This window comes from Mus caroli, unplaced genomic scaffold, assembly GCF_978045245.1.
Source record: "Mus caroli unplaced genomic scaffold, Mus_caroli_1 scaffold_2, whole genome shotgun sequence".
NCBI classification, from domain to species: domain Eukaryota; kingdom Metazoa; phylum Chordata; class Mammalia; order Rodentia; family Muridae; genus Mus; species Mus caroli.
The window spans coordinates 152,989,461-153,016,060 of NW_028227257.1; the positions used below are offsets into that span (position 1 = coordinate 152,989,461).

The 26,600-nt window shown below is 50.9% G+C and overlaps 1 protein-coding gene across 2 annotated transcripts in view; it reads right to left on the bottom strand.

Annotated features, from left to right (window-relative positions):
- Nucleotides 1-26,600, bottom strand: part of Col5a1 (collagen type V alpha 1 chain) — a 151,573-nt gene that overhangs the window by 44,836 nt on the left and 80,137 nt on the right. For both annotated transcript variants that reach the window (XM_021182371.3, XM_021182365.3), the window contains exons 17-32: nt 25,543-25,596; nt 24,291-24,344; nt 22,686-22,739; nt 21,030-21,074; nt 19,320-19,373; nt 18,622-18,666; nt 18,038-18,091; nt 17,796-17,840; nt 16,872-16,925; nt 12,032-12,076; nt 11,450-11,503; nt 7,492-7,536; nt 5,796-5,849; nt 3,271-3,378; nt 2,439-2,492; nt 490-543 (exon numbers count right to left, since the gene is read on the bottom strand). In XM_021182371.3, the coding sequence (XP_021038030.1) occupies nt 490-543; nt 2,439-2,492; nt 3,271-3,378; nt 5,796-5,849; nt 7,492-7,536; nt 11,450-11,503; nt 12,032-12,076; nt 16,872-16,925; nt 17,796-17,840; nt 18,038-18,091; nt 18,622-18,666; nt 19,320-19,373; nt 21,030-21,074; nt 22,686-22,739; nt 24,291-24,344; nt 25,543-25,596 (873 nt within the window). The remainder of the gene's footprint in view (nt 1-489; nt 544-2,438; nt 2,493-3,270; nt 3,379-5,795; nt 5,850-7,491; nt 7,537-11,449; nt 11,504-12,031; nt 12,077-16,871; nt 16,926-17,795; nt 17,841-18,037; nt 18,092-18,621; nt 18,667-19,319; nt 19,374-21,029; nt 21,075-22,685; nt 22,740-24,290; nt 24,345-25,542; nt 25,597-26,600) is intronic.

Genomic DNA, 26,600 nt, shown 5'->3' on the forward strand with positions numbered 1-26,600 from the left:
GATATCGGGATCCCCAAGAGGAACCTGAAGAGGTCTCTGTGAGGATGATAACAGGGGGAACCGACAGGGTCATGCCCTGTCCCATATTTACAACCAGGGTAACTTCTAACAGGGATTGTACATCTGGGAGTCACTGTGCATAGCCCCAAGGTAATACACACCTAGCCTCCGGGAGGTGGTGGATCTCAAAGAGAACAAAATAACCCTCTCTCTCCCTGTAAAATTAGGATGTAGGAAAAGTCTCCTAGAAAGAGAATAATCTGGAGGAACCTCAAGAGCTTCCTGGCTCCTGTCCATCAAAACCTCCATTTTCCCAGCATGCTCTTCCTTCTCACCATTGCCCCTTCCTGTGACAGTGCCTCCATAACTGAAAGGCCCGGAGCTGAGATCAGCTACTTCTGAAAAGTGCTTTGGATGACAAGTGGAGAAAACTCAACAGGGCATTGACCAGAGAGCCAATACTACACACCAAGTGACCATGGTCCTTACCCTGCCACCTTTCTCTCCGTTGGCGCCCGGGAAGCCAGGGAATCCAATGGAACCCTGCAAGAGAGTTAAGGGAAGATGAAACATGACCACCAAGCCAGGCACGAGGGCCACACTGCCATGCTTGCCAGGGAGTTCACACACATGCTTATCTACTGATCAGATCCGATTTGTACCTGACCACCAATGTAACACCTCCCCCCACCCCCAGCTAGCCACTCTACCACTCACCAACCTGTGGAATACCCACTCACCTACCTTTTTATTCTCCCATCATTCATATGTCCAGCCACCCACCACCCACTCAATAAATATTTCCTGAACATTCTCCAGACCCCAAATCTAACCCCAAAGCCAAGTCCTAGCATGCCCCATTCTGTCCCGCTCAGTCTCACACAGAGGATGTGCAGTGCCAGCTGATGATGTGGGGGATGGGAGTACATGCATTGCTGAGAGTCCCGGGAAATGGGGGCTGCATCTCACAGCTCTGTTCACTGGTCCTGCTGTCATACTTTGTGACCTGTCCATAACACCTGAACTAAAGTGACAGTTTGCAAATCCCAGCATAGACTGTAGTATCTACCATTTTCATGTCTATAGACACACAGGGACCAAATATGGTCTTCAAGACTTTGATCTGCCAAGCATCCAAACACCCTCTATGTACAAAATGACATCACAAGCCGGGCGTGGTGGGGCACACCTTTAATCCCAGCACTTGGGAGGCAGAGGCAGGCAGATCTCTGAGTTCGAGACCAGCCTGGTCTACAAAGTGAGTTCCAGGACAGCCAAGGCTTCACAGAGAAACCCTGTCTCGAAAAAAAAAAAAAAAGACATCACAAGGACTCCCCAGGACATACTCGGGGCAGCCCACTGCCCATCGGTGTGGGTGTTGTCTACTGTTCTGTTAGTCTCTGCACTCCGGGTGGCTGACCACCCTAACCTGAGAACAATCCTATTCTGGAAGGCTGCTTGTTTCCATGCTCTGCCTTCCTCCTTTATGTCTGCCTGGTCACCCAGGCAGGAGATTGAAACAAAGGGACATGGAGTGGATGACACAGAACGCCCAGGGCACTGTACAGCCCATTGCTGCATCCAGTCATAGCCTGAGAACAGTTTTCACATCCAAGGCTGCCAGCACTTAGTCAGCCCACCCTCTGCTCTCAGATGCCTCTTCTCCTTCTCTCTCTTCCTAAGAAAGGGACCTGAAGAGAAGGAAAGCCAATGTGCTTGGGTGGTGGCTCTCATCTAAGGGACACTCTCCTGCAGGCAGGGTGTGTGTCCACACCAAGCAGTCGGAGGGGGGATAGGTGGGGAGGGTAGGCCACCGCTTGCCCATACAGCCCTTCCTCCTTTGGTTGGCAGGCCCAGGCTCTGTGAGTCAAAGACAGTGAAGCTAGCAGGCAGCAGAAGGGTGGGAATGCAGATCTGGGGCGGGCTGGCCGCGTGCTGCTAACCAGGTCTCCAGCGCAGGCAGCAGTTATTGTTTAAGAAGAAGCCATGAATAATAAAATGTGGGATGAGAAGAAAATAATGTTCTCAGTGATTTTCAAAGCCTTCAGGACCTGTTCCACTTAAGCCTGAACATGAGTGCTGATAAGACAACGGTTGCCCCTCTTCTGCTCCATTATAAACAGTCTCCATACTTCCAAAGTAAGTGGGGCTAAGAGGAGGCTGGTATGGATAAGCCAGAGGGGACCAAGGGGGTAAGTACCCCCAGCAGGCCACCAGGGGTAGGTTCTGCCCTCTTCTTTGAAAGGCTCAACTCATTGTGCAAGTGCTTTCTTTGAGCTTGGTCAAATTAACACAGGAGGCTATGAGATCACAGCGAATGTACTGTTCCACCGTGGTACAGAAGCCACACAGAGGTAGAGAATGGAAGAGGGCGTCTGGAGTGTGGGGCGCCACATGAGGCAGTGCTTGCCAGGACATACTTAGCAAGGTTTAGTTACCTTTGGCCCTTGTCTTCCTGGGTACCCCGGTAATCCGGGCACGCCAAGCTTTCCCTAGGAGCAGGAAAAAAAGACTCATAAATCATAAATGACTTTTCTCAACCTTGTTCTGTAGGCAGGGAGAGGTGATGTGTTCTGAGAGGAGCTAGGGCAGGTTGGAAGGGTAGGGTTGGTGTACAGAGACAGCTTAATTTCCCCGGGAACTGAGTGGGTCTCTAAGCCCTCAGGAAGTAGGGTGTGTGGATCCTACGAGCACGCGTGGAAATCCAAACAAGCACCATGGGCACCATGGCCAGGAGGAATATTCGTATCTGTGGGGGTTCTGAATACTCTGTAAGAGTTCTAGCCACAGGGCCAGAGGGAGTGGGAGGCTTAACCCCACTCCTTGAGTCCACTCCTGCCCAGGTTTCTGGGGACAAGATGTAGGAGGTGCTGTTGCTACAGGGCAAGCTAGGACACAGGCACCTACCGGAGCCTCACGCACAAGCCATGATGTCAGGCTGTAGTGAGAACATTCTGTCACCCCCAGAGTGGAGGCAGGGTTTGATAGGGATGGGTGCTCGTGTGAGGCTCGGGTGAGATGCCCAAGCTTTGCCTATATTTGGTGAAAGACGCTCCTCCAAGGTGTGCGGCGGTGGTGGGATGAGAAGGGGAACTTGGAACAGATCAAAAGGTACACGACCGCACGCGCACACATCGACTGGGAGAGGTGGCAAAAGGCTAGGGGTTGTGGCATGGGCTATTCAGGAGTCCCACTACCCGTGTTGCACATAGGAGGGGCCATCTGGCACTCAGAGACCTCTAAGCATAATCTAGGATTGTAAGCACAAACCTTTTCTCCAGTGGGCCCCAGGGGACCAGGATCACCATTGGGACCACCTCGACCCTTTGGACCTTCAGGACCATCTTCTCCTCGGGGACCAGGTGGGCCGATCTCCCCCTGCAATCAGAAAAGAGGAGGTTAGGGTGATCCTTCCCAGTCTCCACCCCCAACTGACCCCTCCTACCACTTTGGAGTATGGCTGCCAAACAGGCACGCTGTGCTTGCAGTGCAGCCTGAGCCGTATTCCCCCTGGCCTCTCTTTGAAAACCAGTGGCAAATCCAAGGTGTAGCTGGACCGCTGTCACCCCTTTGCACTGAGTGCCACCATGGCTGCCATCTCTGCTTCCTGACTTCCCTGTCTAGGTAAGGGACTCCTGGCTAAAATAACTGGTTAGCAATAGTGGCTGTGAATGGCTCTGCCCCTGTATTAGTCTGGATTCTCTAAAGGAATAATAATCACTCCAGGACATGGCCTCAAAGACCTACCCAGGAGTGTTCCTTAGCTGATCCAGACCCAACTGTCACAGTCCCCACATTCACCTTCTTCTGAAGCCTTAGGAGGCATCAAGGGGACCTCTCCCCAACTGGGAGTGAGCTGGCTATACCCACACCCGGGAGACCCAGAGACTTCATCCAGTGTCCCTAGTTGCAGGCATGGAGTCTATGCCAAAACCAAGAGGGACTTCAACCCACTCGGGCCGCAGAAGCATTGTGCTCATCTCCAAATAGCATCCCTGGAGCTCCCGGTGACCGGTGCCTGAGTCCTCCAGTGACTACCTGCTTCCAAGAGCAGCTGCAGACAGATGGATGGCCCTCACATCAAAACAGACTGCTCAGAGACAAGTGACTTCCGAGCTCTTGAGCACCAACTGCAGGGCTAAGAAGCCCCCACCCCTCGTCCTTGGAAGGCACCCCTATAGCCCATTAATTCTTTAGGTAGTCACATCTGAGCACCCACAGAAAGCCCAGAGCAAGGCTCTGTATGTAGAGAAAGCAAACCATAGCACCTGCTCCCCTAGCTCACCGTCATCTACTGAAAACTGATCTCTGCTCCCAGGAAGTGTCTTTTGTGTGATTCGCTATGTCTGTCTGTCTGTCTGTCTACCTATCTATCAACTCCTATCTCCCATTTCTAAATCATCTCCAACTAGTCTCTTTATAAACACCAAACTGGCTGCAAACCCACACCTATCCTCCTGCCTCTGTCTCCTGCCACTGATTATTGGCATGCACCACCACACATGCCTCAGTTAAGTGAACTCTAACGGTCTGTGCCAGGCCAGCAGAAAGAGGGAGTCAAAGGGACTTCTGCCCCTCAGCCAGAGGCACTGAGAATCCTTCACTTGGAGGAGACCCGGAGCAGTCACCCTCAGTGGCAGCATAAGAGAACACCAAGTCCCTTTTATATTCTTCTCTTCTGACAGACAAGCAGGTGGCTTCAGACATTCCCCATCGGGTTGTGGCAAAGTGTCAAGTATATAGGCCCTCTTGTTCTGGGATGTTGGGCAAAGGTGCTTGCAGGGCCTGCTATGAAGATAATTACACAAGCAGACAACAGGCCCGAATTAACAGATAGACGGCACTCAGGTGTGTGCAACAGCTGGGCTACCAGGCACACAGTGTGTCACCTTCTGTCAGGCTCTGAGTTATTCTGAAGATGTGGGGAAACTTCTCAGCAGGAGCTAACAGGCGATCAGCTCCTAGAAGCTGCCCTCAGTGTCACTGTTAACCCCTGGTTCATTGTGCTTGCTGTGCTGGGCAGTACCACCCCCACAACCCCTGACCTGAGCAAGCCACACCCTTTTCTGTACCAACAGCTTTCCCTGGAGCTGGGACGGACAATGTATCAGAAAGCAGACAGGCTGGGGTGGGGGGGGGGACCTTCACCCATGGCCCAGCAGCAGACACCAGAGTGTTTGGGCTATGGGCTTCACCCATGGCAGAGCAGCAGAGAGCAGGGTGTTGGGCTTGTATGGGCTTCACCCATGGTCCAGCAGCAGAGGGCAGGGTGTTGGGCTTGTATGGGCTTCAAATGTGACTTGGGTGCATCCAGGAGATGAGCAAACCCTCAGGAGGATTGCAGGAGGGACTGCAGATCCTCAACAGCGCATAGTCCTGCTAGTCATCCACTACACCTTGGACAGGGGCTTGCTTATGGGCCTGTCTGGAGTGTTTCCACCCAGTCTTTCCTCTTCATCCTCTGAAATCAAATTTCTCTGTAATCCAGGGTCCCCAGTCCTCACTAGGGCATCTATCCAACACCCAGGGTAGAGTGACAGTAGCCACAGCTGTCCTTGGAGTTAACACAGGTGAGAGCAGCCCTGGCTTTGGAGTGGAGACTGAAGAGCAGGCTAGAGGGTACTGCACAGAGCCCCTGGGCTCCAGACATTCTGTCCTCAGACCAGGATTTTGCCGAAGTGTTTGTCTCCCTTCTGATAAGCTGCTCTGTAGTCCCAAATACCCGATGCTTTCATGCAGGTCCCCAAACTCACTCTGCTTGTCCCTGGGCCAAACCCTAGGCCCAGAACACTCACCCGGTCACCCTTTATTCCCATGTCGCCTTTAAACCCAGGGAAGCCGTCTTCGCCCTGAACAGAAACAAAGAAAACATCAGTCTACAGAGAACTCCACTCCACCGCACTACTGTCCACTCACAATGGGCCTGCACAACACGGAGCCCCAGCCCAGGACAGGAGCAGGAGAGCTGCCCAGGGAGGAAACATACAGCCTGCACAGAAGGAGGCCTGCATACCCTGGGCCTTTACCCATCCCTTAGACCTGCTACAGTACGCACTATGTATCAAACCCACAGGTCCTCAGGCACCCCTCTCCCTAGAGCCCTCTTAATCTGCCTTCCTGGGCCGTTTGGAACAGCCCAGGAACTTCCCTGGTAAGGCACCATCCCCAGGTAACCCAGTCACATCCTTCCAAGTATGTAACGAGACACATCCTGTCTCGTGAAGACAAACAAGACAAGATAAAGTAATAAAGCTGAGGCTCTGGAAATCATCTTCAGAAGGACCATCCAGTAGTAAAGTGTCCCAAAAGAATGGGAAATCTGGGACATAGGGCTTGGAAAGAGTCCTTCTGGGGACTGGGCATCTGCTCCTAAGAGAACTCGCTTTTTCCCTAAACCCCTATGAGGTCCACGTATGTATGTTCTTGGCTGAATTGTTCAGAAGACAAACCCATTCTCCTGATCCTGCAGAAGGAGACCTAGGATTCTACTCTGTCGGGGGAAGGTGCTCTAGAAATAGTGGAAAATGGAAGACCTTTTGGCCTGCTCTTCCCAAAGGGTGGCCAGGTGGTTAGCACCCCGAAGTTCAAAGTAGACCACACAGGCTCTACCTTGAAATGTTCCCAGCCATAGCCCTTAAAGCAGTCTCTAGAGAATAGCTTTCAGGCTACCAGATCAGTCAGTAATGGAGGCAAAAAAAAAAAAAAAAAAAAAAAAAACTGTCCACAGGTACCCAGTGAGAAGCAATGTATACCTTCCAAGCACAAGCAGATGCAGGCGTCAGGTCTGTTCTCATAGCCTTTAGACTCCACAGGGAATGCCACAGCCTGCCACAAAGGGCAACCACACCCAGTAGTTACATCCAATAGGATGGAGCTCAAATGGTCAGATCACATCCAAATGCCAGGCCTCTTACCACCAAATGGAAGGACAGAGTGACTGGCTGCTGCACAGTTCCACAAGGCTCAGGATATCTTTTCTGCCAGGGGTACTGGGCACTCTGACTATGTGATTCATAGTGCCATTATTTAGCTTTGTATTAACCAAGATGATCCACATAGGCCTGATATGCAGCCTTGAACATGGCAGGCAGTACCACATTCTACAATGTGGCTTATACGCTAAGTGTCACCGGGCTGGACATGCCTTCACATGCCTTGGCTCTAAGCCTGAGACTGGACTGTAAAACTAGATAGACTCTGTGCAGGAATTCTGGGCCTCTCAGGTGAGAACTGACTACCATGAGGACTGTTGCTTGCAAAGGACCTGCAGGGAGAGACTTGGGGGACAAAGGTATGTGGATACAGCCATGTGGCCACCCTAGGGCCTCCTGGGTAGATGCTCTGGGCCAGCCCAGGAGATGCTGACAGTATCATGATCCTCAGTCTCCTTCAGGACCAGGACGGCATCAATTCCCCTTCACATTCAGAGGCAACCCCATTGAGTCCTGTACCACACTGAGACAGCCCACCCTCAAGGGGAAAAATTCTTACCTTCTCCCCCTTGGTGCCCTTCAGACCTCGGATGCCATCTGCCCCCTGTGCAAGCAAGAAAAGAGAGTGATCACAAACATGCACAGCCCAAGAGGGAACAGCTCCCACAGGCAGTATGGACCAGCCTTAGATGAGTCCTCATCCAACATACCTCCATCTCTGGAGGGAGAGGTGTTTCCTGTTCTCTCATTGATTGACAGGAGATCATGTGAGGCCCCCACTGTCCTAAACTCCTACCCTGGCCTCTGCACAAACATCCAAACTTTCCCCTGCCCAGATTACTCAAAGGCCTGATATTGCCTTTCTAAAGGCCCAAAGCCCTGCCAACAGTTTCCCAGGTTAGCATGCCTGCCTGTTCTAGGAAGAGTCCCTCAATCCTGCAGCTAGGAAAAACTCAATGCAGGCTGGTGAGTTAAGATCCTGACCCTTTCTGTGGCCTCTGAAGATGTCCCAGACTTCTGCATGCCTGTTTTCTTATCTGGAAGTGGATTGACAAGGACTCTAGCCTATCTCTACTGTTGGAAAAAGGCTGATCTGAAAGTCCTCAGGGCAGTGCCCTGTGCATACTGGACATCCAGTAGACAAATGTTGTGCACTGGCTGTTTGTGTTAATTCTGCATTATCATTGAAAGGTGACATGGTATTGCACCAACTAATGTCACAATGAGTATGGCTGGCCTCAGCCCAGGGTGGACATCAAATCCCTGTTAGACACAGCTCTAAGGACACACAGAGGCCCCCTTTCTTCTATTATCAATGGTCCCAGTCCCTCTGTTGTCAGAGGCGAAGTCATAAAACCTAGTAACAGATGGAGCCACAGCTTAACCATCCATGCCTTCTGACCTTGGGCTCCTGAGAGGGGTGACATTTACCTACATGGACTCACTGTTGACTCCAGGAGTTGCCTCAAGCCACCTCTGCCTAGGACTGCAGAGGAGTCACAAGGCTCAGTTTCTTCATGATTGAGGCTGCAGTCTGGGCCTGAGCCACCTTCTAGACCCAGGTGCCACCAGCTGCCCTCTGCTGGCCAGAGATCCACATAGGCTTGGTAGTTCTGAGGTTGGGGCTGGGAAGAGCTTTAGAAAGAAGCTCTTTAGAATGGAGACATACAGATCCAGGAGTCAGGACTGAGATCTGAGCTTTGACACAGGAAGGTAGGAGCTATAAGCCAGGTAGACAGGTACCCTGAGATCTCAATCACTGGAAGGAAGGAGGGCTTGGAGCATCAAGAGACAAGCCCATGGTTGACAACATCCCTACTCGGTATCCCATGATGCACAGCTTAGAATGCAGAACGGAGGAGCAAGAGGACAGCTGCTGAACAGGATGGATCTGGATAGCAGCTGGGTCAGAGCTGCTCTTGCTCACTCATCCCAACACCGAATAAATGGATGTGGGTTGACAGCATAGGTGCCCAGCCCATTAGGATACTGGCCCTTGAAAGCAGCCGTAGATGGAATGGCCCTAGGGAATGAGTGCTGACTCTAGGAAGTCTCCTGTGTGCTTGCTCAAACCTGAGTCAATGTTGGGCAGCAAACTGAAAAATGAAGAGGAGCGTAGAGCAGACATGGAGATATCATGACATGTCTACACAGAGTCCGTGAGCAAGGCTTGCCACACGCACCGAAGTAACAGGAGTTGAAGAATATCTGTGGTCCAACAGATTCAGGAATGTACAATGTGCCCTGTCTGGACAGCTGCCTTGGAACCAATGGTTTCTGGGCACTGTTTTTATCCTGAGTGCCTTCTGGATATCTAGAAGTCTCCATAGAAGAAGACAGTGGGTGGTACCTAGAGCCCCACCCACCATCTCACTCTTCCAAGCATCTCTGTGGTGGAGAGAAACAGACACAGAAGAACCCAGCAGAGATGACCTCTCAGGTCCAGGCCTGCTGACACAGACCTGCAAACCCAACTGCTCATGACCCTGAAGCTGACACAGACCTGCAAACCCAACTGCTCATGACCCTGAAGCTGACACAGACCTGCAAACCCAACTGCTCATGACCCTGCAGCAGAAGGAGCATGAGTTTAAGACCAGACACCTAGGCAACTTAGTGAGATTCTTCCTCAAAACAACGATTAAAAATAAGGGGGTTATTTAGTTTGGTGGTAGAGTGCTCAGGGGATGTGGGCAAGCCCCGAGTTCAACTCTTGGTGGGAAGTAGGGGAGCGGGGTGAGAGAGGCTGTCTGCTCTTTCCACCTTATGAGGCTGCAGTGAGAAGAGCCAGGCTGTGAAGCAGAAAGCGACCCTAACCAAATGATGATCCGCTTGCACCTTGACCTTGGACTTCCAGTCTCTATTACAAAACCCTAGATTATGGAATTTTTCTTATAGCCGACAGGCCATGACAGAACCCCATCTTGGGAAGAAGCTTGGGTAGGAAATAATCAGATTTCTCTACCCTAATGGTGACAGCTCCCACACCTACCTCTGCTGTGCCCGTGGGCCTGGCACTCATGAGGTGGCCAACACCACGTCTGTTCTCAAGAGCACAAGGGGCAGTACTATCTCTTGCTCTTATGAAAACTGTCTTAATGCTTGCTTCCCTCTCCGCTTCCAAGTCTCAACTGGATTGCTCATGTTCAGATCGATAGATAAGAGCATTCTCCATAAACATTTTAAAGTAAACACCTTTCAGCTTGCAGAGGAAGCCTTACGCAATTAGCCATGTATAGGAGCTGCCAAAGGCTTAGGGTAGGCGACAGAAATTTGTAAGATAAACACACGTAGAGCTCCTATCATCAGCGCTGCTGCTCAATTATCTCCCTCCCAGCCTTCAGTAGTCAGGAAAAACATGCTTCAGGAGGAACCTGACCTGCCTAAGGCTGCCATCTTCCAGAGGTCACTCTTGAAACTAGGATGCCAGGGTTTCTGAGGCACAGAAACAGGGCCATTTGGGTTCAAGTCTAGACACGGGTACCATGCTTGGAGGGATTCCGGACAGTCTCTGAACACTGAGGTTGTGAGTTCTCCACCCTCCACAACCCAGGGCAGCTGTATACTTTGGGTCTGCATCAATGCTGGACAGAAAGTACCACAAGGTACATGGGTGGGGGCAGTGGCCTGGGTCATGTTTATATAAATTCTTCAAACCGAAGTTGCTTTGTGGTATGCTTGTGCATATATGCACACTCACAGGGGGCACACCTCTGTTCCCCTTCATGTCATTTTGAAGGAAGGGGCTGTTATCTTTTTTTGCCGGGTGCTGGGGGGGCGGGGAGAGAGACTGGAGTTTTGAGATATTGCAAAGTCCCTGTATAGTGAAGGAAGAGACCCTGTCAATAGACGCTCATCTTCTACACAGGAATGTGCCTTCGCCCCAGGAATCGTGGAACTCAAGATTAAATCATGCAGCTCAAAGCAAACTCAGTTAGTGCTGAAGGGACAAAGGGGACCTTGCTCTCAATATTGCTCTGGCACTCTGTGCCCCACTTAACAAGGTTCCAGGAATTTCTACCAGCAGAAACACGATTGTAAACAAATGGACATCTCTCACGAACCCTGCCTGCTGGGGATTTGACAGGACATACTAGTCTTTTTCCTCTTCCAACATGCCAGTAGCTCAAAGGACTGTTTCTGGGCTTCCCCAGGCTGGCCATACCCCTGCCTCACAAGATCCACATCCATGAAAGGCTCCAGAGGTCAGCCTGGTATGAACAAATGGTAAACACAAGAGGGTGGCCAGTACAGTGTCCCCACTTCTTCACAAGCTGACTAGGAGGTAATCCCTCATCCTGTAGCAGTCTGTCCCCTAGCTGGCAGGCAAGATCCTCACCTGCTCAGACATGCTGTCTGAGGTCCCAGCATGTGCATACTGAACTGGGGAGCTAGGCTACTCTAGAGTGCCTGGAGCAGGGCTTAACAACAGAGAAGCTGCCAGGAACCAGCCAGGTCCATACATCCATCCCACCCTGACTTGTATGAAGACCCAGAGCTGCAGAGTCCCCTCTTACCTTGACTCCTCGTGGACCGGGGTAGCCAATGGGACCCTGGGGGCCAGGAGGACCCTAAGATCAAAGTGAAAGAACATTAGCTATTTTCAGGTGTGAGTACCTGGGCAACCACTGTGGGACCCTAGCCTTGTGGGAGATGCAGGAGGCCCTGCCTTGTGGTCCTCACTGGTACTGATGCTGATGATGGAGGTAGTGGGTGATGCCTTTTAAAAAGCAAAAATATTTGAGGACAGTCAGATGCTGTGTCCAGCTTCAGGAGGCCCAGAGGGATTCGGGGGTTGGTGGGGGGTTGTTGCTATGTAATATAAGAAAACATAGCCCTGGGTTGAGAAAAGACAGGGTCATTGAAATAACATGTCTCCATCCTGGGGACCTTGAGGTGAGGCACTTTTCAGCCGAGGGGAACAAGGGTATCCTGTCTAGGGAGATGGCATCCTTCCGTAGTCAAAAGCCCTTTCCCATGACTGACTGAAGCTTACAGTCCAGGCACTGCCTCTCCCTCACCCCATGCCCCACCCACCACCCTGCTTAGGAGACCAATACAGAGACTGGCTGTTGAGACAGGGTGCCGTGGGTACCCACCTGGCCTCCTTTCTCTCCTGGAGGACCTTCTTTTCCAGGGTGCCCCTGTCACAAGAGAGAAGGTCTTCATTAGTTAGCCACCTGCTCAGAAAGAGGCCTCCTACCTTAGCAGTATTTATGTCCCAATCCCCCAGCTCTGCCCTCTCCACAGGATGAACCCACAGGATAATGAACTTAGACAAGACTTCTGGATCCTGACTTCCAGGACCAGCAAGGGCCACACAATGTCTGCCAAACACAGCAACTGGTTGTTTGGGGAAACTAGGGGCAGGCAGTTAGAGCAGAAAGAAGACCATCTTGTCACCTGACTGAGTGCCTCAGCACTTCAAATTGCTTCAGTCACATCCCAGAGGGTCCCTGAGTCCAGAGAAACTGAGCAAAGATGAGAGGTGGCCCTGCAGAGGTACCCGTGTCCTCTGACCGTGTCTCACCTACCTGCGCCTGGACTAATTACATCCTCCACAATACAGCAGAGGCTCTGCTGGAGCAGGCTGACCCTGAGGTTAGAGCCTCAGGGAGAGAGGAAAGCAAAAAGGCTGTGCTCACTTATGGGCATGCACTCTGGCCCCCACCTTGTCCAGGTGATGGAGAGGGGCTCAAGTCTACCTTGGATACATTGAAACTATCGTGCATGCTTGAGCAAGTCCTCTGTGTTCTCTAGGCCCATTCTCCCTCAGGTGAGCAATGGAAAGATAAACCCTTGCTCTAGCTTGAGTGGGTCTGGGGCTCTGTCTCTGAGGGGAAGAACCGGGCATGTGCTCCATTGCTTCCTGTGGTTGGATAATTGATTTTATAAAGTTCCTAACAAGTGAATTGGGACACAAAGTTCTCATGTGGGAGTCCAGTGACCTTGGAGGGAAATTAGGGCACCCACTGGTGGACTGTGGCTGCTGTTCTGGCCCCGCGGACAAGCTGGACCAGCCCCTGCCTTTCAGAAATGATGATCATGCTTGCAGTCGGTCCGTGCACCCTACATGTGCCTAGGGTACCAGAGGTTAAGGCTGCAAGGCTGAATGCAAGACGCCAAGGAGCGCGTGTCCTGCCACAGGCAGACCTGTGGTCTTCTTATCAGTGCCCAGCCACCATATGGATCTGCTCAGGAGTCCTAAGCCAGGACATGCAGTGAGGGTCACTAGAGAATACAGATGCCCTCGCCATGTGGAACTCCTTCAGAGGCATGTGGGAAACTGCATGTGCTTACACTGCACCAAGGAGAGGTTCCCTAGGTGCTCAGCAAGCACCTAGCAGAGTGTGAGGGACAGGAGCTGGGGTACCATTGCCATGGCTGCCCAGGTGCCTTAGATGGGTCTCAGCTGCGTTCTAGAAGGAAGCAACTGCAGTGAGAGGCCCAGGACTCATTTTGTAACCATGAGGCTGGGAAGAAGAGAAGAAAATGTAACACTGACAAATCTTCCTGTTGTGCAAGGCTAAGCTGTTCTCTCTCTCTCTCTCTCTCTCTCTCTCTCTCTCTCTCTCTCTCTCTCTCTCTCTCCCTCTCCCTCTCCCTCTCCCTCTCCCTCTCCCTCCCTCCCTCCCTCCCTCCCTCCTTCTCCCTCTCCTTCTTTCTCTTCCTCTCCCTCTCCTCTCCCACTGCACATTTTCCCAATATTTTATGGTGAATGTTACTTTCATAATGGAAAAATAATAAAGCTTAAATTATTTGTATTTGATATTTTTCTGATTAAAAAAGTAATATATGTTCATTGTAGACAATTAGGAGAGCGGAAAAGGAAATTAACCCCCCCTGCAGCCCACCATGCAGAGCCACGAGACTGGTCGGGGGCATGGGCTTCCAGTTAATTTTTTTTTCTGTGTGTGTGCATACAAAGTGGGCAGGTATAATATGATCCGCATTTAGTATTAGATCATGAGCACTTTCTCCAAACCTTGAATAGACTTTCACATTTAATTTTTACTGGCCCTATTTTCCCATCATTTTGCTGTGTGCTCTGGGGAATGAATCACATTTCAGAGTACTAGGTATGACTTAAACCCTTCTTCTCTGTGTGTCTCTCTCTGTCTCTCCCTCCTTCCCTCCTTCCCTCCTTCCCTCTCTTCTCTCTCCTCTGTCCCTCCACGTGTGTGCATATTTATGGGCATATGTATACATGTGTGAGTGCATGTAGGGGCCAGAGGTTGCTATCAGGTGTCTTTCTCAACTGCTCCCCATCGTAACCTTTAAGATGGAATCTCACTGAACCTAAAACTCTATAGAGGCCCAGGGATCTGTCTCTTTTCTTTCTCACAGCCCCAGAATGCCAGGCCTGCATTGCCATGCCCAGCCTCTATGCATGCTGGGCTAAACACTTTCCTAACTGAGCCATCTCCCTGGCCTGTCAATCATTCTTTCTTCACAACCAAAACTAAAGGAATACTGGAGGAAAACCGCCTCAGCACAAGCTGCCCTCTTCAAGGTTTATCAACAGTAAGCTGCTTTTATAGGGAAAGCCACCCATCTTCCCTCCTTTCCAGACATGGACCGCTGGATCTGTTTGGGATCCCCCATGCCTTTCTGCCCCACCTGCTATGTTTGGTCCCTTCGCAGGCAGAAACCAGGCCTCTCCCATGGGGCATTTTAAAGCTTCAGTATTGGACCTGACAGAATGTGGAATCACTAAGAGGCAAACCTCAGGGCATGCCTTCAAGGGAGGGTCTAAAATTAGGTTAAATGAGGCGAAGACTCCCCCTAACTGTGTGTGGGTGGCACCATCCCAGGGACTGAGGTTCCAGACTGAATGAAAAGACCAAAGCCAGCAGAGCACCACCATCCACCTCTGCTTCTTGCTGATACATTGTTACCAGCTGCTCCATCTGCAGCTGTGGGCAACTTTCCTGTTATAATGGACTGTACATCCTCAAACCGTGAGCCCCTCCTACCTTAAGTTGGTTTTGTTCCCTATTTTGTCACAATAGGAAAAGTAACTAATAGAGCCAGAAACAGAGAAGAGAGTCTCCAGGCCAGGGGGTGCTGGGTGCTGCATTCACAAGATACAAAAGGAGACCATGCTCAGGACCTGCCGCTACAGGGGAGGGGGCGTTCAGTGTGGTGAGAGAAATTGAATTCCAGGCCAGAACCAGCCAGGACTATGGAGGCCAGAGACATGCCTGGTTATGGAAAGGGTATAGCTGCTCTCCTCCCTGCAGACGATATACGACACTGCAGTAGACCTCCATCTGTGGTCATCACCTACAGGAAACAGACACTAGGAAGCCATGGTCCTGTGATGAGTGATGGCCAATGGGGATGGATAGAGCCACCTACTTGCCAATTCCCTGACCTCAATGTCTATTAGAAAATATGTCATTGACACAACATGAAATAAATGACAATTAAAAGGGAAGAAATGATACACTGGGAAATACCAGTCACTTAGCTCCCAAACTCCCTGGCATGTCCACATGGGAATGGGGGTGACTAAACTTATTTGCTCAGGCTAACCAAAGACAATCTGGGGTCTGGGATTCACTGGGCCATGTGACCCTTGTGGAGTGGAGGTGACAGCTGATGGAGAACCATCCCCAGCACGTTAGCACACTCAACATTCCCATTTAGTTCTTTTTCTTTATATGTTTGCATGTGAGTGTATAATGTACACATGTGTGTATAATGTATGTTTACATGTAAACACATGTATGTGTGCATGAGGACACGGAGGCTTGAGACTTATGTCAGGAGTTATCCTTGGTCACTGTCTCATTCACAGACCCAGAGATTGCACTGTAACTAGTCTTGCCAGCCAGCTTGCTGTGGTGAGTCCCCTGTCTCTGCTTTCCAGCTAGTATGTGCACACCATGACCACCCAGAATTTCATGGGGTCTATGGACCTGAACTCTGGTCCTCACATTTGTGCTGCAATCCCTTCCATGCCCCTGGGGCATTTTCTCCCCCCCCCCAGCTTACCCCTGCATTTACGATTTAATGGTGTTATTAAAATAATAAATGAAACTGTCATAAATAATTCATGTATCTCATCTTGCCTTCTGAGATAGATTCTTTGAGTTTCACTAAACACAAAAGAGCACACGAAGTGGGAAAAGGAGGGGAGAAATTGGAGGGGTGAATTTAATAATTTACTTTAAAAATACCTAAATTAAATTTAAAATTAAAAAAACTCTCAAACCAGAGGGCATCTTCAGTCAGAATGGCACGTGTGGATAGACACACACGCATACACACACACCCACACTCTCTCTGTCTTTCTCTGTCTCTGTCTCTCTCTGTGTCTCTGTGTCTCTGTGTCTGTCTCTGTCTCTCTCTCTCTGTCTCTGTCTCTCTCTCTCTCTCTCTCTCACACACACACACACACACACACACACACACATACACACAGGCACACACGTGCCCCTAATTGCTTCCTCTTCCCTGCTTCTCTTTCTGCACACCCTACCCCCCTAGGTTGGACCTGTCGCTCACTTGTTATTTCCAGGCTCTGCCTAATCTGGCTCCCAGCTGCGCTCACTGCAGATGAATTGCCCACCCCAGCAACCTCCCCCCCCCCAACTCACTCTGTGAACACTAAAAATACCTCTGGCACACCCTGCCCCTCACTTCCACACCAGGGACAGGTGTGATGGCTTGGAGCCCAGCCCAGTACTCCTCACAGTTTCAAACATGATACTGATTTCGGGGGACTAATTTGCACACCCTAACAAGTACGGCTCCTTCTGTGCAGTCACATCAACTCCATGACAGGAACACGGCATGAAGGCTTGTCCAGAACCCAGTCATCACTCAGCACAGAGACCAGAGCACACGATCTTCACCCACAGTGCTTCTGGACAACAATGCTCCCAGTGCCCCTCTGGGGAGGAGAGGGACAGGGTGGGGGACACTACTCACCGGGGGTCCATCAGCACCTGGCATTCCTGGGAGACCTGGTTTTCCCAAAGGACCCTAGTGCAAATAAGACAGTCTGTGAGCAAATACCTCTGACGTTTCTTTCCTGGGATGTCCAATCCTTCTCTATAGACACTCAAAGTAAATATTCAGACACCGTCACTCATGCACCCAATGAGGTGCCTCCTCCACCAGAACCTTCAGTTCTGCTATGGGATCACCTCCACCCCCATCTTCTCTCTCCCTTTCATCTCCTGAGATGCTGCTGTCCTAGGAGCCTTCTGAGGTCAGTACCTTCCTCACATTCCCCACTGGCACCTATGCAATCCCTCCCATGGCAGGGCAGGGCAGCCACAGGGCCACCAGGCCACCATCCTGTGACATTCTTAACAAGGTCTATCACAGCCTGGCTGACTGTATTTCAATAAGCTCTCCCGGGATCTGGGAGACTCCATCAGAACCACCTCTGTAGTGGTTCTTGCTGGTGGAGACCTAGACAGTTTGCACTTGCTGAAACAGCCCATGCCTGGGCTCTGTGATGCTGTCGGAAGAGTACGAGTCCCAGGACACGGTAAGTACTATACGTCTATGAGCCAAAGAGCACTCAACTAAATAAGATGCCCAATTTAATCTTCTGATAAATGGCACATATTTCATAGTCAACAGTGTGTGCTGGTATGAAGATTGCTAAAACTGCCACCTCTATACATAGATGGCAGGCAAATCGATAGATGAATCTATGGATCAATTAATGAGGAAGATTCAGCATCTGCCCCGAGACTGATAGGCTTCATTCCCAGAGGGCTAAACTTCAGGAGAGCAAGGTGTGCATGCCTGCAATGGAAGGACTGCAGGTCTCCCAGGCCTGCACAGACGTATGCCCCATGACAGGCAGCCCCTCTTCACACATCCATCGGTTCCACCTACCTTTTCTCCTGGAGGACCAATGGCACCCTGGGGACCTGGAAGACCCTAAGAGGAAAAACCAGCAGAGGAATGAGAGGACTGACCAGAGGCCCCTCCTCACCCTCCACCATCTTCCCAGTGACCACCCCCCATCCAGGTACCAAACATGTTGGTGGCAGAGCTAAGTGCACTTCCCAGACACTTGGCCAGAACCTGTGTCCCACCCCTGATGCCTCCAAGTCACCTTTTCCTGAGACACTTACCTGGGCACCAGGATTACCCTGCTGTCCTGGGGGCCCAGGCTCTCCCTGGGGACCCTAGAAAAACAGAGGCAAAGGACCTGAGAAGAGATCTAGGAACCACACCCCATTTTGGGGAAATCCCATTTCCACACCTCATCTTTTCCACCAGTAACCCCAGGAGTCCATGTGTGGGAGCAGCTTTCTGGAAAGGGGGATCTGCCTGCTTTCGGTGTCAGATCCTTACACCCAAAGGGCATGTGGACTTGTACCCAGCACCCTGGTGTCCATCAAGGCAAAAGTTTGACAGGAGCTGGCCAGGCAATAATCTATTGATAGAAATGTGCGCCCTTGACTTGGATAGAGAGCGAACAGACCCATCTGATGAAACTGACTTCCAACTCCTAGCTGGCTTTGGATAACAAATATCAACTTGGGGTTCTAGCATGAGGCTTTGCCACCAGAGGGCAGCACTAAGCCATGGGCCAGAGGCTAAGGTGCCCACTCTCCTACCCCAATTTCCAGGTGATGTAGACCTCCACAGCCAGGCATGGACTGTGCCCACAGACCATCACCAAAATCCAGGCCATGTGACCCCTGGGACTCACCACATTTCCTTTTGGGCCAGGCTGGCCATCCATACCCGTTACACCCTGCAGGAGAGTTACAAAAAAAGGGGGAGGGGGAAGGTGTTTTCAACACAGAATCACCCACTCCACTCTGCATACTTGGACGTGGGTAGTTTCTGTCTGGGGAAAGGACATACTCTACTGTCCACCCCTAACAGCTGGGGCTACTACCCTTCACAATAAGGCCCCAGCACCCTCATATGAGCAGACCCTGCAATCTAGAAAAAGTCTCCCAGAGAGGCCGAAGAGGGCAAGACTAATTTCACCCACCCAAAACAGAGAACTCAATCAATACCATGAGCCTCTCCCTCCTTCCCAAAACCAACCCCCCCAAAATGCTGGAAGGCTCTTAAGCAGAGGGACAGTGTGGCATTCTGAGGTACTGCTTATGACAGAAAACAACAATAGCCACAGCAGCACAGCAGATGCTGTGTGCCAGAACAGGGGTAGAAAAGTCTAAAGGAGCAGCAAGGCCAGCTGCCTGAGCACCACGCGTTTTCTGGTTCCTCATGTATGAGCATGAATGACCCACAGCCCCTCACACCTACAGCTGGCATACACTAAGGTCAGCATGGCCCCATGGCCCCATGGCCCCATGGCCCCGGTATTGCTAGCTGGGTCAGAGGGTTTCTGGTGCTATACTGTGTACACATACATCAAGAGGTGACAGAACTTACAGGAGGTCCAGGAGGCCCTGGAGGGCCTTTTGGCCCAAGCAGACCACGTGGTCCCTGCAAAAAGAAAAGATGAGGAAGGATGGAACCTGGCTGGAGGTGTGGCCTGCTTGTCTGCCCTGTACAGCCCACACCCAGTACCCTGTGCCGGAAAGAGTGCAGGTGGTGACTCCAGAATCCTGAGAGAGTTGCCATGATGCCCCCCACTGTCACTCACCCCATCTTCCTCTCCACCTAGACACTGGGGATCAGAAGCAGGGCGCTCCTGGTATGGAGGGACCCGGCTAGGCATCAGGGGTGTCCTAAGGGAAGGGGTCTTTTCTGCCTGCCTCTGATACTCAGGAAGGTGAGCACAAAAATCTCTCTATTGAAAACTCGTGAAGTTACATTGTACTGCTGGGTCCCGTGTTTATCACCGAGTCTTTCTTCAATCTCTCTCCCCAGTGACATGCAATGCTGTCATTTCTGGGATGACAGAGTTCAAGGGAGCAGGGAACAGGTTCAGAAGACAGCAGGCTTGCAAGGAACTTTATAAGGTCTTGTAGGGGACAGCTACTTGGGAGAGACACAATCTGTCTTCCCTCCTCTGGACACTGAAGGGCGGTGCCCAATGCCTGCATCCTACACTGAAGATCTGGCCTGAGGCGCAACTGAAGTCTAGGGGAATGGTCCACTTAGGAAATTATAGGTTTCACTCAAGACACTTGGATCTCAATTGCCCTTATTTTGCCAGAACCTTTTAGATGGGGCTGGGGAGGACATAAACAAACAAACCCAAACCCAAAAAGCCCAACCTTTCTTCACATTCTCTGCGTCTTAAATGCTTCCTTCATTATTTTAATACTTAGTCTTATACATGTGTTTGAGACACGGCTAACCCAGAAGGCACCACTTAGATGTGTGTTAAGGAGAACAAGGCTGATGGATCCTCCTCGGTGGCTAATCAGACGTCTAGGGTATAATTTCATCCCAAATGAACCTGAGCATGCCGACCCGAGCTCTGCCCTGCACGGCGTTTAAGGCGTAGCTCATCAATTAGCTTCACCAGATACAAACAGCCGCCTGACTTGGATAATAAACGTGGGTTTCTGAACATCAGTAAATGCCGGGTAATTAATGTCCTTTTGCCCTTGTGGAAATATGCCTTAAGCCTAAATACACGGTGGCTGGCAAAAGGCAGCTTTTCCTGCAGCAGGCTGGGCACCACCCTGTAGGGTGTAGTTGCCAGGCCTAAGACAAGCTTGGGCCTATTCAGTCCCCTCAACTGCCCGGCACCCACTATGGCTGCTGATGGAATGTCTGCTACAGCACCTTGGACACCTACCACCATGCCCTCAATGCCCACCTTGTTACTGCTATGATTCCTGCAGAACACCCACTATACTATGTCTTCCTGTCTACTCTGACGCACTTGAGTGTCCACCATGGGCCCTCTGAATGTCCTCCATGCTGCACGTGGGCACCCAGCATGATTCCACTAGAGTTACGGTGCCCCTGGGCATTTGCTACAGCTCTCCAAGGCCCATCTTCCTCCTGTAGAAAGGGTCAGTATAGACTCCCTAGAGGTGCCCAGCCCCTAGTGTCCTCCCTCTTTTCTTTCCTGGGCAAATGTCATGTGCCTCTTTCCCTAGACCAAGCTCTCTAACTTACTCCACACCCATCAGCTCATGACTGTGGAACTGAGGCCCAGAGTCCCTCCCATCAGCAACTTACAGGCTCCCCGGGCAGTCCCCTGGGCCCAACTTCTCCATCGTCACCCTATGGAGAAAGAAAAAAATGTTTAAGGACAAGCATTGAGGCCTGGGTACACACACACACATAGTCTCTCTGTGTCTCTGTCTCTCTGTCTCTCTCTGTCTCTCTGTCTGTTTCTCTGTCTGTCTCTGTCTGTCTGTCTGTCTGTCTGTCTCTCTCTCTCACACACACACACACACACACACACACACACGCGCGCACACACACACACCCCACAGCAGGACTCTGCCTGCTCCTCAGGCATTCACTAATGTGTTAATGCTGGCTCCATTGGAGAGGGCCCTGTCCTCATTCTGGAGCTGCAAGGGTGCAGCTGCTGCAGGGAACCGTGAGGCTCTGAAGCAGGTCCTGCTTCCCAGCTACACTCACAACTGCAGCAAGGGCAGTTAGGCAGACACTGAGTTCAAGGCCTTGGCCACCCTCATGAGTAACAGAAACAGAGGAACAGGGTGTCAGAGGAGAGGCAGAGGAGCCCCAGACAGACTTCGGTGAGCTCAGGGTCTACCGGGATCCAAGCCATCCAGTGGCAAACTTTTCCTCCTGACTCCAGATGGGATGCTTGCTCTGGTTCACCAGGCCACACCCGGGGCCACTAGCAGATGCTGCTTCCTACCACAGAACTCAGTTCTCCTGCCTTCCTCACACACAGCCATGCATGCTCACATAGCACCTGCCAGCATATATGCTCATGTGTGCCTATGTTCAATAATTGCAGCCACACATATTACTTGCATATGCATGCATATATGTACACACATGCATATATATGCACACACCTAGGAGTGAGTACACTTATGCATATACAGTTGTGTACATGTATGCACATGCTGTGAATGCACATATGTCAACAAAGGCATATGTGCACACAGATGCACGCATATGAAACCCACCATGAACCAAGAGGGTGGGGCATCCAAAAGAACCACTCTCCTTCCTCAGCTTGCAGCTGCTTAGGCCAAGGTCCAGAGAGGGGAACTTCCTGGACAAAGTTCAAAATCTAGAGACGATGGCACCTATCGCCCACTTTCCTGGGGTTTGTGAGCTCCCAACAATAATGCAAGGAGCCCATAAATCCTGCCATGCATTCTCTGCCATGCACATCTGTGCTGTGGCCTATGAGCTCAGCCTCCAGCCGCTGAGGATACCTGGAATGGACACTAAGGAGTCAGTCCTCTGGGCATAAAAGCCCAGGCTAAGAAGCCTGAATGCAGCCTTTCCCTCCCCACTGTTCCTATATTCAGTTACTTCACCAATGACTTCCCCCATCCCTCTACCGCCTGCTCTCCCCGAGCCCTTGCTTCTCCATCTGACACCTCATTTAGATGAGATCAGCAGAGCCGCTGAGCTCATTAAGTCCCTGGCATCTCCCCTCCACAGGATCTGGGGCACCTGCCTCCTGTAGTTAGAGGTTTCCTTTCTGAGACCCATGACAGTTTGACCCTCATTGGCAAGAAGGATAAAGTAAAATGAATGCTTGTGCCTTGCTTCATTCTCAGAAGCACACAACCACCTGCCTGGGCCAACATGCATGCTTCCTTTTCCCAACCCCCCACCGACCCTGCCTGGCCTGCACTCAGAGTTTCCCAGTGTAAAAAGATGCTGAGAGATACTTACCCTTTCTCCATCATCTCCTGGGATTCCCGGCGGGCCAGAAGGACCAGGGTCACCCTAGAAAAACCAACCAGGGTCAATGTTAACCACCGCAGAGCAGGTTCTTCACAACTTTTTTTCTGTCCTCCTAATTCTAACCCTCAGTCTTGAAGCCTAGTTCCCCTGGAAGGAGGGCGTATGCTGAGAGGTCAGTCTAGTGGCTGGCTAAGAGCCTTGCACTCGAGCCCCATCTGCATACCTTGCCGGTGGCAGAATCCACCAGCCTGAGCACCTAGCAGGTTTAGCAGGAGCCACAAGACAGGCAGGCACACTGTGCATTCAGTGTGATGGAGGGCAGCACAAAAAGGACCACGCTGGACCAAGAATCCCTGAGGGTCAGGGCTGATTTCACCTGCAAACCTACAATTCCCAGTGTCGCCTGTAGCTGGCGCTCAATGTATACTCTCATCAGCTGGTCAAAGGACTCCGCACCTCTCCCAACTCCCTACAACTGGTGACTGTGAGCTTGTTTCCATGTAATTACGAAAGAGTAGAGAAGTAGCAGCTGTGGGTGAGACACTATTCAGAGTATACAGAGCACAGACAGAATACAGAGTTCACTGTAAGACCCATATCTGTATACTTTACGCCCATGTTCCTATATGTGCATGTTTTTGTCCATGTGTATGCATGACTATATTGTTGCATCCCTCTATGTGTGCGTTTTGTGCAGGTATTATATATGTATGCATGTATGCCCTGTATGTATGTGTGTGACTAGGTAAGTATGAATGTCTTTGCCTATGTGTATGTATTTGCATACAAGCGTGCTTATATACATGTATATGTGCATGGATGTCTATATGCCTATGTCTGTGTGTAACTGTATGTATATGTGCTTGTGAATGTGTGCATATGTATCTGAGTCCTAAGTGATTATGTGTACATATCATCATGTTTGTATGAGTGTGTATATGTGTATGCCTGTGAATATGTATATGTGTGTGTGGTTATGAATGTATGTGTATATATGCATATGTGTATGGATGAATATGTGCTCTTGTGCCTTTGTGTATATGCCTGTGAAGGTATATCTGTACAAACATGTATATACACATATATGTGTGCCTGGATATCCCCAAAATGAGAAATTTGACAAATAAATCCACTTTAAGGTAAAGCAAGTAAGAAAGGAACCACTCCCAGCGAGCGGTGAGAAAGGCGGGCAAGCACCATAGTGGCCCAACCCCAGCCATCCTTAGCAGCAGGCTCTGAGACTGCCCCACCTTCCTGGGGCCACAGTCCTGACTCTAAGCTTGCATGTGATAGCTGTTCAGATTTCCTATGAATGTGAAGCCTCCATTAGGTAAAAAGTGGCTTCTAGAAGATTCTAAAACTAGTTCTAGCACATATTTTCCCTCACTTCTTCTCTGTCCCCTGTGACACCCTGGGGTGAGGTGCTTGCCAGACATGCTCGTAAGCCTCACATAGGAAATCCAACTTCTCTTGACTAGATCTCCATTAAGAGAGACTCCACAGTACATACAGAGACACTGTGAGGTGGAGGAACCTGGAACCTGAGGCTGTTGGAAAGAAAGACGCTCCGCAAATCCCACAGCAAATACTCACCCTATGGCCTTTCTCTCCCGGCAACCCAGCCAGACCATCAAAGCCACGGTCACCCTGCAAGAACAAGAGAGATGAACCAAACAGCCCACACAGCAGGAACTAGTGGTATCCATAATTCAACACCCTGGACTCAGGGACTTCTTATGGCCGTGCACAGCCCTCGTGTCTCAGGACACTGTGGAGTCTGTATATGCCACCTCCTCTCCCTAAGCAAAGCAGAGGCTGGAAAGAGAGGAACACTGTTGTCCCCATGCCAAAGGCCAGGGCATCCTTGGGAATGTAGTCATGCAGTTATTCAGTGACCACTGAAAAGTCAACATGGGTTCATTTGCTCTGAGTCTCTCCCTGCAGGAACATCCCCATGGTCCCGGGGGCTGTCACACACCAGTGTTCACACTCACTGGTGAAGACCCCTGCATCTTTACCTGCAGGGACCCCTGACTCCTGCATCCCAGCATAGAGCCCAGTACCAGCAGCCCATCGTGTGGGTATTCAACCCAGGTAGGATGAAATCAGAGTAGGGTACTGGGGGATTTTTATGACTTTGCAGTTAAGAGATCGTAAACTACTTGACAGAACAGTGGGATTCTTCCATCATCCACAGCCTTCCGTGTTTATTAACTTGGAGGTCACAGGAAGTGAGACTATGGAACCAGGGGACCCAGCACAGATGTACTGAACAGTGACAGTTCCTGGTGACTCCGGAACATGAGAGAGTCCATACGGGGTCACAGGAAGAGGGATGAACCCAGGATCCACAGTATCAGGGGGAAAAAACAGCTGCCACGTGTCTATTTGAGTCCTGTACCCCCTGCTCAAGCACAGACTGTGTCAACTCACTCCTACAAGGCCTTGAGTCCTCACTTTCCAAGGCAGGGTAGGAAAATTCATGTCCTCCACATGAGACATGTGGCATATACAGACTCATGAATTGGAGTCTCATGTAGACTTGAGATCACCTGGTCACCCAAGCACCAACAGTGTGGTCTGCTTACCTGCACACTCCCAAAGGGATCTCCCTGATCCACCCCACCACACTCACTGGCCACATGAACAGGGCACCTGACCCTTTAAGGAGACCGAATCTCACCCATGCAAGTCACCTGTCAATCTGTCATCTCAACACCCTAGAGGGGGGTCATCAAAGTGAGTGCTTACGCTCCCTGAAGGCACACTCATCAAACATGATAGTTATGCCATCAACATGATGTCAGGGATGATGGTGACTGTATGGGTGTGGGTGACAGCCTACCTTGGGGCCTGTTTGTCCAGGCATGCCTCTGGCTCCATCACTTCCAGCACGGCCCTGGAACAGAGGAGACAAGAGGTCCATAAGGAAGAAAAGGCAGCCTGCCACATCCTGTGGGAGCAGCTTCCCAGTAAACCAAGCAGAGAGAGGCCACCACAGAAAGCACTCCAACCAAGGGTGATTGTCCACTGTCATCAGGCTGGACTGGGGACCCAGATCCAACAGCCCCAAGGCCGTGACACACCACTGGCCGGCAGTGTAGTGTCTGTCTCACTGGGACTTGCCCCAGGAGCCTGATGTTGCCTGTCCTTCTAGGCTTGTGGAGGATGACGGGATTTGGGAGATCTGGTACAGGGAGCTTGCTCTTCTGGCTTGTGACATGCTGCAGACAACCATGGAGAAGCTCAGCTCTTTGCTACTACTGGGAAGAAAATTAAAGACTAGAGATGCATGGGAGAGATAAAGGCCTCTCTCAGTCCACCTTAGCAAGTATGAGACCAGAGGGTGTGTGTCCCACTCACACAACACAGTGACCTAAAGGCAGGGTCTGCACTGTGTGACCTGCTGGTCAGCCATCTTTATTCACTCTTACACTTGCTTCCCAGTTATGGAAAATGTTCAAGAGCAAACCCAGGGTACCCAGTTGATTGCCCTGAGACTGAAGGCCCCAAGCCTGGACCTTCAGAGTCTGCTATAAAGGCTACAGTCACTAGAGGGAGAGGAACTCCCTGCCAAACCCGATAGTGAGCAGCTATCGAGGCCCACCAGCCTCTTTGTTTCTGTCTCCTGATAGATGCCTGATCATGAGTTGGGGTTATTGCTCATGGGCTCATGGTCAGGCACACAGGCCGTGTGGACAGTGGCAGCTTTGGTCTCCACATGAAACACATAAGGTCTGTCTGTAGGAACAGGTTGGGTTAATTAAGACTTTTCTAGCCTTCCTGGTGTGTGGTCATCACTTTTTAAGAGGATGGCATCGTATAGCCACTGTGTGCATGAGATCCATCCAGCTGGATCCATCCAGAAAGACAGCGTTCTCGATAGGAAATCTCAAGAGGCTA